At 38.9% G+C, this 18,145-nt stretch overlaps 1 protein-coding gene across 2 annotated transcripts in view; it reads left to right on the top strand.

Moving 5' to 3' along the window:
- Positions 1-18,145, top strand: part of DENND5B (DENN domain containing 5B) — a 209,227-nt gene that overhangs the window by 153,967 nt on the left and 37,115 nt on the right. For both annotated transcript variants that reach the window (XM_060024548.1, XM_060024547.1), the window contains 4 exons: positions 7,667-7,760; positions 12,245-12,376; positions 13,658-13,810; positions 14,685-14,763. In XM_060024548.1, coding sequence (XP_059880531.1) covers positions 7,667-7,760; positions 12,245-12,376; positions 13,658-13,810; positions 14,685-14,763 — 458 coding nt within the window. The remainder of the gene's footprint in view (positions 1-7,666; positions 7,761-12,244; positions 12,377-13,657; positions 13,811-14,684; positions 14,764-18,145) is intronic.

Here is an 18,145-nt window from a genome sequence, read left to right as displayed (position 1 = left end):
AGGTGTGCTTGTGTGTATCATTATAAATATCTGCCCCTTTTGAGGTCTCAGTCAAAAAATTTGGAAATTTTCATCACTGCTTCACTTAAAGTAATTATCCTTCCTTGTAACCCATTTTTTCTGCTTTCAGAAAGCATTATCTTCCCTGCCAGTGGAGCCTTCTCCATTCCAAGAGAGTGTTGGTTGTGGAGATGCTGCTAATAGCTAATATTATTAAGCCAGTCTGCACTGGCGTCTCTTCTGACTGCATTAAGTACATTGCTCATTGATCCTTATTACAAGCATATCCCTACATATAAAGCCTATATTGCTTTACCCATTTTAAGATTGAGTCTCAGAGACAGTCAACAGCTTGCTTCAAGGTCACATAGTAGGAAGTGGTGAAACTAGGATTCAAACCTAGGTCTGCTGATTCAGGGGCCCAAGCACTTAACCATTATACTACATATACTGCCTGGCTCTGTTACTCTAATATAAAGGTGACGTGTGCCTTTTGTTACTTCTGGAATTGGATGTTTTGCTTTGGTAGCCCCCAAGAAATTTTGAATAGCCTAAAATATGGAACGTAAGGGAGTTTAGCAACAGCCTGTCATATCAACCTAATGATCTTTCAGAATGAAAGAGCCCTCAGATGCCTCACTTCTACCTCACACTGGGCTCTGTTAAGAGGGGTGGACCCGGGGCTTCCCTGGTGGCGCAGTGGTTGAGAGTCCGCCTGCCGATGAAGGGGACACGGGCTCGTGCCCTGGTCCGGGAGGGTCCCACATGCCGCAGAGCGGCTGGGCCCGTGAGCCATGGCCGCTGAGCCTGAGCGTCCGGAGCCTGTGCTCTGCAACAGGAGAGGCCACAACAGTGAGAGGCCCACATACCGGAAAAAAAAAAAAAAAAAAAAAAAAAGAGGGGTGGACCCAAAAGAAGATAAGATAATAATTTGGGAAGCAAGATACATTCTCAGGTGCCATCTTGCTTCATGAAGAAAAGATTGAGATCAAATAGCCTAACCCCGAAGTAGTGTCATCGTTATATGTTGGTAAGAGTACACTTTTGGGTTAATGGCAGGGTTAGGATTAGAACCCAGGTCTCCTTATTCCTGGCACCACGTTCATGGTGTCTCATTCATAAAAACTGTGGAAAGGTCTGGAAAATCTTCAGTACCAGCATTCTTTTACATATTTGGAAAAGGATCACTATGCAGTAAAGTGAAAGAATTGTGGATTTTTTAAAAGCTTTATTTGATTGAACTCTTTTATTTAAATAGGTTGTTTGAACTTTAATGAAGACAGTAAAGGAGGATGATTCACTAGAAAGGCGGCCCCTCCTGTAGAAACGCAAGCGTTTATGCTAAAGTCTTGGGTAGGAAGGCTGTAGAGAGAATTTAATATGCTGCTTACAAGATGGAGGTAAATAGCTAATGACTGAAAATTTTACCTTACTTACCTTAGTTAATTTACAGGGTTTCACCTTCTAGTGAAGAGCTATCCCTGCTTTTATAAACACTGAACTTAAAATGTGCTAAGAGATGTTGACCATTATGGGGATTCAGACTTTACAGATGATTGTACTGGATACAGTGTTCTATTTTTCAGAAGTGAATGACTAGTCATCAGTTTATTCATTTTTTTCTTATGTTTATAGATTATCCTAATTTTTTGAATCAATTTGATATGAGTAGACTATTAATTTAAATGGTTTTTATTTCCTTTTGATAGCATTAGAGTGCTCATTCATTCATTTGGCAAATATTTATGGGACCCCCTACTATATGTGAGACACTGTCCTGTTCATTGGGAGTTTAGCAGTGAACAAAATAACAAAAATCCCTGCTTTCAACATGAGGACGCAAACAAAAAAACTTAATATGTAAAATAAGTAACCTGTCAGAAAGCGATAAGGTTTGTGAAGAAAAATAAAGGAAGGGAAAGGAAGTAAGGAGTGCTTAGAAGGGAAGATTTCAATTTTCAAATGCCATATTTTATTGCTTTTAATCTTATATATAATCTCCCCATTTCCACACAGAGCCCCAAGCATTACATTTTCAGCTAGATTGTAGTCTGAAAGAGAATAGATGTCAGAACTAATTACAGGGTAAAGGGATTTATAACCGTGCCTGTACAAATGGTTGATCAACTGTAAGAATTTCATACACTACTTACAAAGCAAAAGCAAATAAGCAGTCTTTAGCATTTCAGCAAATGTGGTCATCTTTGGTAAAATTATGCTTAGAAATGAGGTTTAATTATGCAAAGAATAAATTAATTACTTAACAAGACCAGGAATATGTGGACTTCATAGTAATTTTCTTAAGTAGATGCTCATTTCCCTGTTTTGAAAATAAAATTAAACTGGGCGTTTTGTCTCACAGAGTGAGATGCTAGTTATATCCTGTAAATTAATATTTATCCTTATCTTCTGTGCTTTTCCACTTTGCCTGCCAGGAGAAATGTTCATCCATGTGTATTCTGCTCCTTCCTTTATTCATTATATAAGTTTATCAGCTGGTGTTTATAATCTATTTCATATTTTTGCTATTTATTTGAACCACCTTGCCCAGTAACCCTAATTTTTTAAAACCCTGAACAAATTTTACTATCTTACACTGACTGTTTTTTGCTACAAGGCTGTTTCCAAGGCCTCCAGGTCTTTGTACATTGTGTTACTTATATTTTACCCTTCCTCTTTATTTATTATATAAGTTCATCAGCTGGTATTTATATTTTGCTTCAGAGCTGTTAAAAAAATATTCATGACACTTGTTGAAGATGGTAAGACAGACTTTATTCAAGGCGGAGGGGCACCTTTATTCAAGGTGTAGGGACCACCGCAATGGGGTCTTGCAGTGGAGAGGGAGATTAGAGGCTTCTCTGAATACTGCATGGACAAGTGGGAATTTATCACCAAGGAGCAGAGTGGAGGTCAGCGGATAGAAAATTACTAAGAGGAAACATCATGGGTATGGGGGATTCTGACTAAACTGACCTACCAGGATTCTTGTGGAAGGCAGGCCTAGGTGATTAGACATCACCTGGGGGATGGTGGAGAATTCAGAACCTGATCAGATATCCAGAATGATCATATAATGAGAGGGGAGATGGTTTCTGCTAAACTGACTTAGCTAGGTTCTTGCTAAAAGTGAATTTTACAAAGAAGTGCACAAATGGGCTTAGGAAGGGTTAGGAGTCTGACTAAAGTTTGGTCAAGCAGAGAATCTTTGTCAGTGTCTTGATACGCTTTTTTTCTGGATCTTCCTTTTCAGTCACCCAATTCTCTTTGTATCCTTTTTACAGTCTTTTATTGATCTTTTGCTTTAGGGACATTTCCAAGGATTCTACTTCAAAGATCTGTCACTAGATCTTTGTACCTTTTTTTCCTGCTATAAACCTATTCTTTAGAAAAAAACAAACAAACACTATTTTAAGAGGGGTTACCTTCCTTTGCTACCATTTTTATAATAATTATTCAGTGTTCCTCTAAATAGCAGACTGAAACGAGATGATTCGTCAGTTTGAAACTAAAGCCATGCATAAGTTATTTAAAAAGCAACAAAAGAAGCAGCATTCTCATTTTAAGCTTTTTGTAAATTGGATACTTCATTAATAAGAAAATTTTAAATTGTGGATTGTCAGTAATGCAATATGACTTTCGCTGAATGGCAAAAGTATAAATTCATTTCTTAACTCGTGTATAGCTCTGTGCTGTCAGGGATATACTCAACAGTAAATATTTTCTAGAATAGTACAATGAATACAGTCATGGGGATGATAAGTCAAGACCTGAGAAATCTTTTTAAATAGTTTGATATATGAAGGAAACATAGGCAGAACACTCTTTGACATAAATAGCAATATTTTTTAGATCTGTCTCCTAGAGCAAAGGAAATAAAAGCGAAAATAAATAAATAAGACCTAATTAAACTTAAAAACTTTTGCATAGCAAAGGAAACCATCAACAAAACCAAAAGACAAGCTACTGAATGGGAGAAAATATTTGCAAATGATATGACCAATAAGGAATTAATATCCAACACAAATAAACAGCTCATACAACTCAACATCAAAAAAACAAACAACGCAATTAAAAAATGGGCAGGGCTTCCCTGGTGGCGCAGTGGTTGAGAGTCCGCCTGCTGATGCAGGGAACGCGGGTTCGTGCCCCGGTACGGGGGGATCCCACGTGCTGCGGAGCGGCTGGGCCTGTGGGCCGTGGCCGCTGGGCCTGCGTGTCCGGAGCCTGTGCTCCACAGCGGGAGAGGCCACAGCGGTGAGAGGCCCACGTACCGCAAAAAAAAAAAAAAATGGGTAGAAGACCTGAATAGACATTTTTCCAAAGAAGACATACACAGATGGCCAACAGGCACAGGAAAGATGCTCAACATCATTAATCATCAAAGAAGTGCAAATTAAAACCAGAGAGGTATCAGTTCACACCTGTCAAAATGGCTGTTATCAAGAGGACCACAAATAACAAACGTTGGTGAGGATGTGGAGAAAATGGAACCCTCGTGCACTATTGGTGGGAACGTAATCAGTGAGGTCACTAAGGAAAACAGTATGGATGTTTCTTAAAAAACTAAAAATAGAACTATTTTATAGTTCTACTGCTATATTTTATAGCATTTCCACTTCTGGGTATTTACCTGAAAAAACAGAAAACACGAATTCGAAAAGATACATGCACCCCAATTTATTTATTTTTGTTTGCATCGGGTCTTAGTTGTGGCATGCGAGATCTTTTGTTGTGGCGTGCATGCTTCTCTCTAGTTGTGGCGCACAACTATAAAAATAAATAAATGTTCATAGCAGCATTATTTATAATTGCCAAGATATGAAAGCAACCTAAGTGTCCATCAACAGATGAGGATACAGAAGATGTGATGTGTGTGTGTACACACACACACACACACACACATATACACACAATGGAATATTACTCAGCCATAAAAAAGAATGAAAGGGCTTCCCTGGTGGTGCAGTGGTTGAGAGTCCGCCTGCCTATGCAGGGGACACGGGGTCGTGCCCCGGTCTGGGAAGATCCCACATGCCACGGAGCAGCTGGACCCGTGAGCCATGGCCACTGAGCCTGCGTGTCTGGAGCCTGTGCTCCATGGCGGGAGAGGCCACAACAGTGAGAGGCCCGCATACCGCAAAAAAAAAAAAAAGAATGGCAATTTGCAACAACATGGATGGACATGGAGGGTATTATGCTAAGTGAAATAAGTCAGAGAAAGACAAATAATGATATCACTTATATGTGGAATCTAAAAAATAAAACAAATTAGTGAACATAACAAAACAGAAACAGATTCACAGATACAGAGAACAAACTAGTGGTTACCAGTGGGGAGAGCAAAGCAGGGAGGGACAAGATAGGAGGAGGGAATTAAGAAGTACAAACTACTATGCACAAAATAAATGTGCTACAAGGATAATACTGTACAACACAGGAAATGTACCCAATATTTTATAATAACTGTAAATGGAATATGATATGACCTTTAAAAATTGTGGCTCACTTTGGGACTTCCCTAGTGGTCCAGTGGCTAAGAATCTGCCTTCCAATTCAGGGGACATTGGTTCGATTCCTGGTCCGGGAACTAAGATCCCACGTGCCCCAGGGGAACTAAGCCCGCGCGCCACAACTAGAGAGAAGCACGCACGCCACGACGAAAGATCCCGCATGCCACAACTAAGACCCGATGCAAACTAAACTAAATAAATAAAATTTTTTAACTAAAAAAAATAATAAAAATTGTGAATCACTTTGTTGTATACCTGAAACTTGTATAATATTGTATATCAACTATACCTCAATAAAAAATTAATTGTAAATAAAAATAAAACCACCTATAATGCCATCACCATGAGATGTTAACATTTGGTTTTATGCCCTTCCATTGCATGGATCCTGATATGTGTGCATGTCCATACTTGTTTTGTTTTTTACAAAAGTAGAAAATGCTTACACAGTGTTGTATCCTGCTTTTTCATTCATTATTGTATCATGAGTACTCTCCCATATTATTGATATTCCTAGTAACTTAATTTTTTTAAATGACTATATGATGTTTCATTATATAGCACCTCCTACTGTTGAACATTTGGGTTGCTTTGAGCACATTTACTTGATTCTAAGTAACTGTTGGTTGTAAGATCTGCTATTAATTCAAAAGCTTTTTGGAAAAATTATACTTTAAACATGTATATGAAATAGTAGATTCATCCTAGTTTCAGGAACATTTAAAAACCAAAATGTGAGTCTTAGAATAATGGAAACACAGAATTGGTTATTGCATATATGCTGTGATGAACGTCTATAAACCTAAATATTAGACTGTGTCTCTGATTACATTTATTTAGGGTATATTTATAGAAGGGGCAGGTGATGTAGTTGACTCTGCAAATAAAATGGCTGAAAGACATGATACCAACCCTTCAAGCGTTTATAGTAGAGAGGATTGTATAGAAAATAGAGATAAGTAATTATAACACACTGTGATAAATGCTACAATTGGAGAGTATAAGAGGGGTAGCTAATTCAGATTTGGAAGAACCATAGAAGACTTCCTGTGTAGCATCTAAAGCTGTCTGAGAGATGAATAGAAGTTGGGAGAAAACTTCATCTTCAGAGGCTCAAAGGTGAGAGAGCTTATCCTATTGGAAGCACTGAGGTAGTTGAAGACAACTGGAGTTTTAAGGTAGAAAGGGTGATCAGCAGAGAGTTTAAGTAAGCTAAGAATTGAAGAATAGCCATTGGATTGGCAGTGAGGGCTATAAATGGCTTCAAGAGCATTTTCAGGGGAAGAAGCTGATTTGAGATGAACAAAATATCCAAAGATAAATAAGTAGAGGCCTTACATCTAAACTTTTCTTAAGAATGTTTACATGAGAAGAGTGAGGAAACAGTTTTAAATGTAACTATCGCATGTCAGCATACTTGTAAGCTGAAGGGCAATACTCAGTTGAGAGAGAAAAATTGGAGATATGGCACAGGAGGTTTCTAATGGAGCAGATTGGAGGAGGCAAGAGAGAACTGGTCAGGGATCCTGGTGGAAGCAATAGTTGTGGCCAATATACATTATACTTTGGGATTAGAAGAAAGATGAGGGGTTTGCGTGTGTGCGTCATTGAAGTAGAGAGTAGGAAGAGGGAGGCAAGGCTGGGTCATCAGTTGAGTGGAGGCTCTTGAGGATAAAGTGAGAGGTTTGGGAATGGCGAGTGAGGGAAAGTTGATAAAGGGCAGGTAAAGTGGTTCATGGTAGTCATGAGGGAGATCAATAACTAATTTGCATGGATATTTTAAAAGGAAGTGAGAGGGTAGTGCCTATCCAGGTTTGGGATTCTGTTGGGCAGATAAGGTGGAAAAGAGAAGATCATTACAGCTACTGTGCATTTTTTAACCTTGGTTTCAACAAAGCATTGATTGTGGTGATGATTGCATATCTCTATGAATATACTAAAAACCATTGAATTGGTTACTTTAAATGGGTGAATTGTATGTATCTAAATGACATCTCAATAAAGCTGCTATATATTTTTAAAAAGAATTGATTGAAAAATAAGTATTGTTGGTCTTTGGTTTTCAACAGTACATTCTTTCTATTTTAAAGACAAGTGATCACATTTTTTTTTGTTGCGTTGTTTCTTTTAACCTACCCCTTCTGTTCTTTCAGTCGCTGGGTAAGTCGGAGTGCCACTGCACAGCGCCGGAAAGACCGCCTTCGCCAACATTCCGAGCACGTTGGGCTGGACAACGACTTGAGGGAGGTATGTGGGCTGCCCTCCCGGGATGCCTTGATGCAAGAACTGTGAACTAGGCTTACTTAGCCCAGCAGGTGTCATTGTGTAGGTTCTTTTGTGTTCTTCTAAAAGAATCGGTTCAATTTTGTTTTAAAATAGTAATCCTTTTATACTGACATAGCTGAAAGCACCTTTTTTTCCATTTTTTGTAATTTTAATACATCTAAAATAAGGCTGTAAAACAAGTCACCCTGTGTACCACATCAAGTAAAGGCTAAGCTTAGGATACATTTTTGGTCAGTGTGTCTCCCACAGGGAAAAAAAGCTATAAGAAGCGTAGACTTTCTAAGTTTCAAGCATAATTTAAACTTAGTAAGTAAAGATACATTTGCCTGTGCTTTGTCCTTGGCTTGCTGACACCATTTTTAGGAGTGTTTTTAAATTATTTTAAATTGAGATCTTTATGCTTTATTTGTACTACTTGAAAACAAAACGGTAATTACACATTTGAATAATGATAATGATAAGTAAGTTTTTATTTTTTCTTGTGATCAAAAGAAAATACAGTCAGAAAATCCGTTAACTATTTTCTAAACTCAGATGGGTAGAAATAAAGCAGAAAACAGCATTCCAAATATATATATTGCTCTTTGTTGATGTGTTCATGTATATATATATGATTTTAAACATTTTCTTAAGAACTGACGCATAGCCTGTCTACTGCTTTTCTTTTGTGCTGCTGTATTTCTTCTCTCCCTTCCCTTCTGCTGTGACTTTATCATATGCATGCTTGTTTTGCTGTCTCTTTCTCCCTGTCCTTTTCTTTTTTTGCTTTTCTGTCATTGGCACTTCTCCATCCTCTTAGCCTTCCGGGGAACTTGTGGTCTGTCAGAACTCCATGGCATTCTGGGAGTGGGATCAGGGTCCACCTCCTCCTGCACGGCTTCCTAAAAAATCCTTCTCTGAGTGCTGCCTGGTATGTTCTATGCCTGAAAGTGCTTTGCAGATGTTCCTGAACCTTGTCTTTGGTGTTCCTCGAATCATCCACGTGTATGAGTGCACATAGCTCTAGAATGCCTCACATCACCTTGTGACGTGAACTGTTAGCTCTCCACTTCCTTTTGTGATTGGTACCTTTTCATGGTGGTGTGCGCTAACAAGAGTAATTCTATACCATTGGCAGATAAAACTGATTATTTAAATTCCCTATCAGTGGTGTTTTTGAGGGGGAAAGGGGGGACTAGATTTAACACAATTGTTTTTCTTCCAAAGGGGAAATACATTAAATATTCAAATTTTATTTAAGCATTTTGCAAAAGTGCAGAAGTGATTCATTTTCAAACAGCTTTTCTTTTGCCGAGTTTTATCTCCACAGTGTTTTTTGTTTTTTTCTTTTGTGGTACACGGGCCTCTCACCGTTGTGGCCTCTCCCATTGCGGAGCACAGGCTCAGCGGCCATGGCTCACGGGCCCAGCCACTCCGCGGCATGTGGAATCTTCCCGGACCGGGGCTCAAACCCATGTCCCCTGCATCGGCAGGCAGACTCTTAACCACTGAGCCACCAGGGAAGCCCCTCCACAGTGTTTTAATTTACCTTCCTTATTCCTGGTCTGTATTTTATATGGTCAGAAAATCAGATCATCAATATAGAATCTTAGTGCTAAGAGGAACATTTGAGGTAACTTTGTCCAACTTGACATGATTTACCTGAAGTCTGAGAGGCTTGCCTAAAGTCAAATGGACACACAAAGTCAGGCCTAGGCCCACAGGCCAGGCCTCCTTACTCCAAGCCAGTGCTCTTCCCAGTAACCCTGCACACTGAGTTGCACTGAACAGCTACTCACCTGAGGGCCAGAGTTACTTAGGACTCCTGGTTGTATTTTTTCCCGTAACGACATATTAATATAAATTTACTTAACTTTACAGTGGTCTGCTCTTCACAAGCTCCATGCTGGTTAGAGGCACAGTGTGGTTATTAGAAAATTCAGGGAAAGCCTGTACTAAAGAGCAGTTATTTCAGTGTTTACTGAATAATAGGATATATTTTCCTAGGTAGCTCCTACTGGTTTGCTTTTGGCTTAGGCAACAACGACGAAGAGCATCGTAAAAATCTCAGCAGAAACCTGGGGTGACTTCCCTCTGTCGGGAAATCGACTTTATTATAAAACCAGTCCTTGTGAAAGATTTCTCTTTCTTCTCAGTTTTTTATCTTAAAGTACACCTTTTCTTCCAGCGACCCCAAAGAAAATTACATTCTTATCATCACTTGTTTACTGTAAAGGCACTGCTCTATTTTTGTAGTATACAGGGGCAGCCTCACTGCTTGCTGTGAGGAAGGGCCTTGAGCCACCCCTGTATCCATTCTGTGCATGTCTGTGGAACGTTGCTTATTTTGTGGCTTCAGCAAAGGTGCTCAGAAGGAGAGTTTGCACGTGGCCCGGTGGAATTCACTGTTGGCTAATACTACATCTGCCCTGTATGTGCAGGGTGATTGGTGAATATGGCCACTAAAGGACAGCTCCATTCTAGCTTGCTGTCATTTATAAAATAGAACATAAACTTTAAACAGTGCTTAATTTTTAATCCAATTACTGACTTTAAAAAATCTAATTATGCATATTTTTCAGAGAAAAGAAAAATGCCTGTGGCTTCTTCCTAGCCTCTTGCCTGACCATGTACCTCACTTCTTTCCTTGTAGCCAGTGTATTTCTTCCTAAGCCAAGTTTAAGACTTAACCCTTCTTGAGAATTGAGTGTTGTAGTGGGTCTCTCTGCGTTTGCACAAGTCCTAAAGATGGAGGAATTGAGGCTGGGGGAGAAACAGAACTCTTTTAACATTTAACAGTTAACATTTGTTTTTACCAACTATTTATCTCTAATTTGTAATGTTCCAGTTAACATTAGTACAACCTGAAATGATAGGAAATGCAGGTATTATAATCTCATATATGATCCCTGTCTTATATCTCAGGTTTGTTTTTCTGAAACTTTTCATTTCTTGATTTTATTTATGTGAACATTAACCTTCAGGATGTTTTGCTAGACCTTGTTACAGTTAATTTCCCTAGTGGTGATAATTGACTCTCATTGTCAATTTTTCCTCTTTCTTTGACCCTCTAAAAAAGATTTGAAGCAGAAAGAAGTATACACAGCTGTTATAGAAACTAAATTCTTGCAGAGTTCATTTCAGTTTTTAATCTGTTCTTAAAATAATTACACTGGAAAAGAGATTATTTTGTTAATGCTGCGTTTCGTCAGGAGGGCTGGTAGAAGTAGAAGGTAAATGGATTCGTTGAATCCCTAGTTGATGAGATTTTTAACGAATTGTACTAGATTTAGCAGGTTATTTTTCTTCCAAGGGGGAATGTATTAAATGTGCAAACTCTCTTTTATTTAAAGAATGCAAAGGATTTTACACATCTTTTTCTTATAATATCAAATTTCCCCTTAAGATAGAAAAGATAGACTTCACATATGTATCTGTGGGAGGATGTGCTGGCTTGCAATCTCTCTCTCTCCAATAAACTGCTGGTTTTACTGTATAATTTAGAGCAATTATTCTCTAAATATGGACCTAAGAAGATACTTAGACTTTTTGGAGATTCTGCCCTGTGGTCCTGACAAACATAAGGTATCTGATGAGCTTTTGCAGGTACCACAGAAAGAAGAGAGACAACAGCTGTCCTGCGCTAATTATGTGTAGTGATTTTTTTTTTTCCCCCCCTGGAAGTTCATTAATCAAAGCTCAAGAGCAGTGGTCTGAGTTTCTGTGGTCCTCTCTGAGCCATCGATGTCTCCTAAAATGATATTTCTTATTTCTTTTGACTGTGGAACAAGGCAAAGGAGGGATGTAGCAAAATGTCTTGGAAACAAGAGGCCTCCTCCTGCATTTGGAGCACATACTTTTCAGAGTGATCTCATAGCTTTCTGTGAGGCAGGTGGGCTTGTTTTATGCCCATTTTATGAATAAGCAGATATGCCTGAGGTCATAAAATTGGTTGCAGCCATTTTCCAGAGCTCCTGATTTTACTGTTGTGACTTGATTAGAGCAAAGGGTTGGGTTGGACAGCACTGCCCAAGAGGTTAGAAGCATGTCAAGGCTCTTGTTTTGTGGGGAGATGAGTGGAGGAAACCAGTGATCTGAGAATCACTGGGTTCCTGGAGAGCCTTGGATTTGTTATTCAGACATGCAAATGTTTCCATCCCAGCCATGATCCTGACTAATCACACCCCTGGGTATTCCCAATAAAAAGACTGAACTAGATGAAACTCCATCTCATTTTGAATGAGCTTTTACTTGGTGTGGCTTCTGTCACTCTCCTTTTCACGGGGTAACAGTAGAGGGGGTGGGAATACCTTCTGCCTTTCAGTGTGCTAAACCTTGAACTGCTGTTGCACGTATACACTTATGGCCTTTTTTTTCATCTTGTTGTTCCCGCACTTGTTTGTAAGGTTAAGTAGGTCAGAAGAATATCTGATGTTTATGCATTAAAAATACTCTTTAATTTTTAGAAATACATGCAAGAGGCACGAAGTTTAGGAAAAAACCTGAGGCAACCCAAATTGTCAGACCTCTCTCCTGCAGTGATTGCACAAACCAACTGGAAATTTGTAGAAGGCTTATTAAAAGAATGTAGAATGAAGGTATGTATTACTCACTGTGCAGGACAGTGTACATTCATGTTCAATCCATGTATGAAGCTAAGATGAGCTGAGCCAACCCCCACTTGAGCCTGTAGCTTCCCTAGAAGGACACTTTTACTGGGGCATAAACCTCATGTGCTCTTTACTGAGGGCATGAACCTCGATGGGTTCTATTACCCACAGAATCAGTGACATGGGAGCCCTGCATGGTTTTTCTCACCTTTCAGCCATTGCTATCTTCCTCTCCAACATGACAGATATTAAACCAGTCAGAAGTTGTGTCAGGGATGTCGTCATCTTATGTGAAAGGCAACACATTTTTTTGTATGTGTTTATACGTGTCTCTGTGTGCACCTGTGTAGAACCTTATCTGTGCTCATATGTGTGTGCGTATATCCATAAAGAAGAAGACCTTAGCTGTGTTGTAGTTTTGTGTATATTACACATGAGTCTCCTCTCAGACATCTGTGTTTATCAGAGGTAGCAATACAAATTGACAAAACTCAGAACATCATTTTAGCCAATAACTTCATTCATTTATTTGACAGTCATTTCTTGAGTACCTTCTCTGTATTCAGTAAATGCACTATTTTAGCATCAGCTTACAATGCTGAATCACACAGACAAGGTCCTTGCCTAGAGGAACTAGATTCTCTCTCACTTTACATTTTATGAGGGCAGCTAAGTCTGCTGTAACTTAACTTACTTGAAACTGACTTCCATTTCCTTTCCATTTTCTGGTACATACTCATAGCAGAGAAGAGATGAAAGAGAAAAAGAGGAAGGAAAAAAAGAGGTCTGCTTCACTCACAAATTAGACAGCTCTGAAAAAATTTAGAGCTGCCTGTTTGTATTGTGGTTTTTGCCTAAATGCAATCAAAACTAAGTGTGAATACCTTTAGTATGCTAAGATGAAGTGTGAGTTGTGGCAGGTTGGGGTTTCAGATTCTACAGTGTATTTTCTAGGCCTGGTGTAATCCCCCAATGTTATTCAAGCAAGTAATCTGAAAATTGTTGTACATAAGCATTTACATGAGGATACTTTAAAATAGCATCAGAGTCTCTCTTTAGTGACTCTTTCTCTGACAAAATAGTAAAAGTATACATAATATTACTTGTTAGTTGACCACAGAGATTAAGACACTTTTCCCAAGGTGATTCAAAATCTGTAGTTAGAAGTATAATGAAGGGGAACCCAGATCTCCTGATCCAGGAATTGACTTGATGGCTTTTGGGCTCACTGCTGGGGTTAACACTTGCGACCACATGTGATGTTTTCAGACAAAACGCATGTTGGTGGAAAAGATGGGACACGAAGCAGTGGAACTGGGCCATGGGGAAGCAAACATAACCGGCTTGGAGGAGAACACCCTGATCGCCAGCCTCTGTGACCTGCTGGAAAGGATATGGAGCCATGGCTTGCAGGTCAAGCAGGTAACAGTCTCAGGAGGCCCTGGTGACAGGGCGAGTTAGGAGCTCTGTTAAGAAAAGTAACAAAAAGAAAAAGATATTATAAAAATTCAAGGTTATGTCCCTTTGTCACAGGATGACTAGAAATACGCCCCAGGCATTTTAATTCCAGAAAAAGAAAATATAACCCATGATTAGCAGGCAGTTTGGGGCTCTTTTCTGGTAAACAGGAAAAGATAAAACAACACATTCACTGTGGAGGCTGTATCCCCTGTAGATTCCATTAAGTATCTGCTTTCATCGCTGTCCAAGAAAAAAATCTATTCGCCAGAATTAACAGTTCTTTGCCATTTTAAGTTATCTGGTTATTCAAGGCAGAAACACAGATGATTTCTTTGCTTTTGTCCCTCATTTCCCTTTCTGTTTTTTTTTTTTTCTGTTCATCTTCCTCTCTTTGTCCCCTCTTCTCTTTCTCCTCTTGCCCCAGTTTTCTTCCCTCATTGCTACTGCATACATCCAAACATATTTTGCATACAGAAGTACATTCTGTGCTGCTGGAGCCTTTAATTCTGTGCTTGCTTGTGTGGCCAATGTAGACAGCCCTAGTTACATACAACTAAGTAACAACTGAGCTGAAGTCAGGAATTTCCTTGCCTGCCCTTCCGCCCTTTGCTTAGCTGCCCTTCCCCAGGCTGTTGCCAGTCTTGTCAGTGAGGCAAAGGACGACCCTCACTACACATGGAGTGGGGTGCTCAGAATGTCACACAGCTAGGAATGGATGAGCTTGGGTCTCCCAGCTTCAAAAAATAGGCATTTCAGTGTGAATAGTTTTGATAAGTTATTTTTTGATGAATCATTTCTTATAAAATGAAAAACTTTATATGCCTTGTACTTTCAGGGGAAGTCAGCTTTGTGGTCACATTTAATTCAGTTTCAGGACAGAGAAGAGAAACAAGAGCACCTTGCAGAATCACCAGGTGAGAATTCATTGGCTTGATTGTTTCTACAGCACTGGCAGCAGTGAACCATGTGAAAAATCAGCACCTGTGGCTTTGTCTCCACCTCTGTCAAGCTGACGCTCATCCCATCTTGGGGTAAAGTAGAAGGAGCAATATTACGTACTAGCTATGAGACCTGGGAAAAGTCCCTTGACCTTTCTGATCTTCAGCTTCCTCATCCACAAGATAGGGAAACTAATATTAGGCATGCCAAGGCTGTAGTGTTGATCCAATCAGAAAACATTTGAAAACGTCTAATGAGTTGTACTCATAGATCATACAAGTAGTATACCTTACTCTCAGCAGTGTTAGGGTACGGTGTATACTGGTTTTTTCCTTAAATAAAAGTTTATTCACATCATTAAAATCTTTCAGAGGAGAAAACATGTATATATGTTTCAAAAGTATTCAGAAATCAGATTTCTTCTTCAGTTTATAACAAGACACCTCATGTTACAGTATCGTGAGTCATTAGCTAATAATGGTAAAATAACCATCTATTTCACAAAAAGTAGAAGTAACAGTGGAAAGCCAGTAGAAGTAAAATGTTTTATACTGAGTCAGCTATTTGGGAACATTTTCTAAAATTATTGATTACTTTAGACATAGAAAAATGTGGGAAAAAAAGTTTTATTTTTTTAATAACTCATAAGCCAACCACCAGCGTAAGAAATAAAGCATTGCAAATATGATTGAACCACCCTATTTCCATTCCCCTCACTGCCCCTAGAGGGCAATACTACCCTAAATGTGGTGTTTATCGTTGGAAACCTAGTTTTTCAATGTATCCAATAAAACAGCTAGGAATGTGAATTTGATACAACATTGCCCTGGAGCCCCTCTAAACAGAATGTCAAGGTTCTGATGTCCCAGGATGTAACTGTATTTATAAAGATTTAGATCGAGTTTAAAAGCGTTCTCTAGTGTCCATCTATCTCCGTTGTCCATTTTTCTATTGACAAAGTAAAAGTGCATTGGCATAGTCCCTGAAACTATCTCTAACGTTCACCCACGTTCATAGAAGATTTAGCTGTTCAGATGTAAGGCCATAACCAAGGTAGTTTACCCTAATTAGAATAAATAAATTCCTAGGAAGAAATAACCATTTGTAGGATGAAATGTTGCAAAGCCAAGCTCAGTTAAGCAGGGAGGTGGAAGCATTTGACTCTTGTGCTGAACAGGCATGTGAGAATGTCCAGCTGTTAAAGTGAGCAGCTACCAGGCAACACCAGCAAGTTCATGGCTTTGAATGGTCAAATTGTGGGTGGTTGAGCTAGAGACCAGAGACTCAGCTGTTTGCAGGGCCTTTCAGTCAGTCAGTAATGACACCAGTAAAACTCTGAAGTCAAGGCTCAGAAATATGGAATGTGTCAAAGCCTCATGCAGTCCCTGTGCTGCACTGCCAGGTGTCAATGAAGGGCTGGAGATCTAAGAACGAACATAAGCTAAATATTGTACTGATCCTAAGTAGGATTAATGTAAGCTGTGTAGCTTTTGAAATCAAATTTATTGTCTGTTTGAAGGGGTGGGTTTGATAAATATTGCTCTAACACTTCTGATAATTCAGCCCACAAAGTTAGGACTTAAAAAGATGACAGTGTGAAATGTATTTGAAAAAATCAGTTTAAAAGTAAAATCATTCATTGTTGAGAAACAGTGTGTTCTAATTATTTAGAAATTAGCAGTTACTGACTTTAATGATTTTAAATCTGGGTATTTGTTTTTTTCCCCAAAAAATACTTTTTGTTTGCCAACTACTTAGCTTCCTAATTAATGGCAGTAAACAGTCTGCATCTTCATATTAAGGAAAGATCCTCCAAGTCCTTAGAGATTCACAGTGGGTTTGAAGACAGCTCTTATTAGCATCGAACCAGGATGAGATTAGGTGATGGTCATTACTGTTCTTTCAGAAGCAGCGCTAAACAGGAATCAGACATTTTAAGGGTTGCAGAAGAATGGAAAAGATCTCTTAGTAAGAGGACCATAGCAGGGTAGACTGTCTTGAAATTTTTTTAATAGATTTTATTTTTATAGCAGGTTTAGATTCATGGCAATATTCAAGAGATGGTTCAGAGATTTCCCCTGTAGCCTCTGCCCCTACACATGCATAGCCTCCCTCATTATCATCATCCTCCACCAGAGTAGTACGTTGCTTACAGTTGATGAACATACATTGACATATAGTCACCCTAAGCCCATTGTTTATTTACATTAGGATTCACTCTTGGTGTGTTGTGCAGACTGTGGGTTTAGACAAATACATGTTAATGACATGGACCTACCATTGTGGTATCATATAGAGTACCTTCACTGTCCTAATAATGGTGTGTTCCTCCTATTTATCCCTCCCTCTCCTCTAACCCCTGTCAACCACTGATCTTTTTAACTGTCTCCATAGTCTTGCCTTATCCAGAATGTCATATAGTTGAAGTCATATAGTATGAGGCCTTTTCAGATTGGCTTCTTTCACTTAGTAACGTACATTTAAGTTTCCTCCATGTCTTTTAAAACTGTCTTAATTTTGACCTAGTCAAATTTTGACCAAGTCACTGTACCTAGTAGTTAAAAGTCCCATTTTAGAGAAAAGATCTCAGAATGCAATTGATTCTAGAAAGAGGACTGTTGTTGACATATCACCCCAAAGTTTCTACCCTTAAGAATGTTGACCAGCTTAGACATAGGGGGTGGGGTAGGGTGCAGAAGGGAGTGGAAATACCATTTTAAACAGTTATTCTGGATCTAGCCAAGAATTTGGAGTCACTCTTTAAACGTCTTTATCTTCATCAAAGTTTTCTTTAGTTACTTACCTGCCTGTAGACTATAAATGGCTCTATAAAAATAATATATGCAATCTGCGCTCTACAAACTTGCTGTCTATGCAGTAACATTGATTCAGGCAGAATACAAAGGAATTCCTATGGCTAAGTATTAAATCCATGAGTGTTTATATTGAAGGAGAAAGTAGCCTATTGCATTTGAGTATAGTGAATTAAGAAATACTAATAGAGAGAGTCCCTGGTGGCCTAATGGTTAGGATTCAGGGCTTTCCCTGCTGTGGCCCAGGTTCAATCCCTGGTTGGGGAACTGAGATCCTGCAAGTCATGCAGTGTGGCAAAAAAAAAAAAAATATATATATATATATATATATATACACATATATATACACACACTAATAGAAATACACATTTTTAAATAGTTCATAAATTTCTCTTCTGGCTAGAGTAGACTTCATGGAAACTTCTTAGATTTTAGATCTCTAGATAAAAAGTATGGCCTTACTCCTTTATTCCTAATCTGGATTTTTGTTCACAGGCTTCTAAACTTTCCTCCAAAGTTACTAATAAAATACTGTATTAATTTC

The sequence above is a fragment of the Delphinus delphis genome, chromosome 11 (genome assembly GCF_949987515.2).
Source record: "Delphinus delphis chromosome 11, mDelDel1.2, whole genome shotgun sequence".
Lineage (NCBI taxonomy): Eukaryota > Metazoa > Chordata > Mammalia > Artiodactyla > Delphinidae > Delphinus > Delphinus delphis.
Note: the sequence above shows the minus strand (reverse complement) of the source record. Positions and strands in the feature narration are given on the sequence as shown.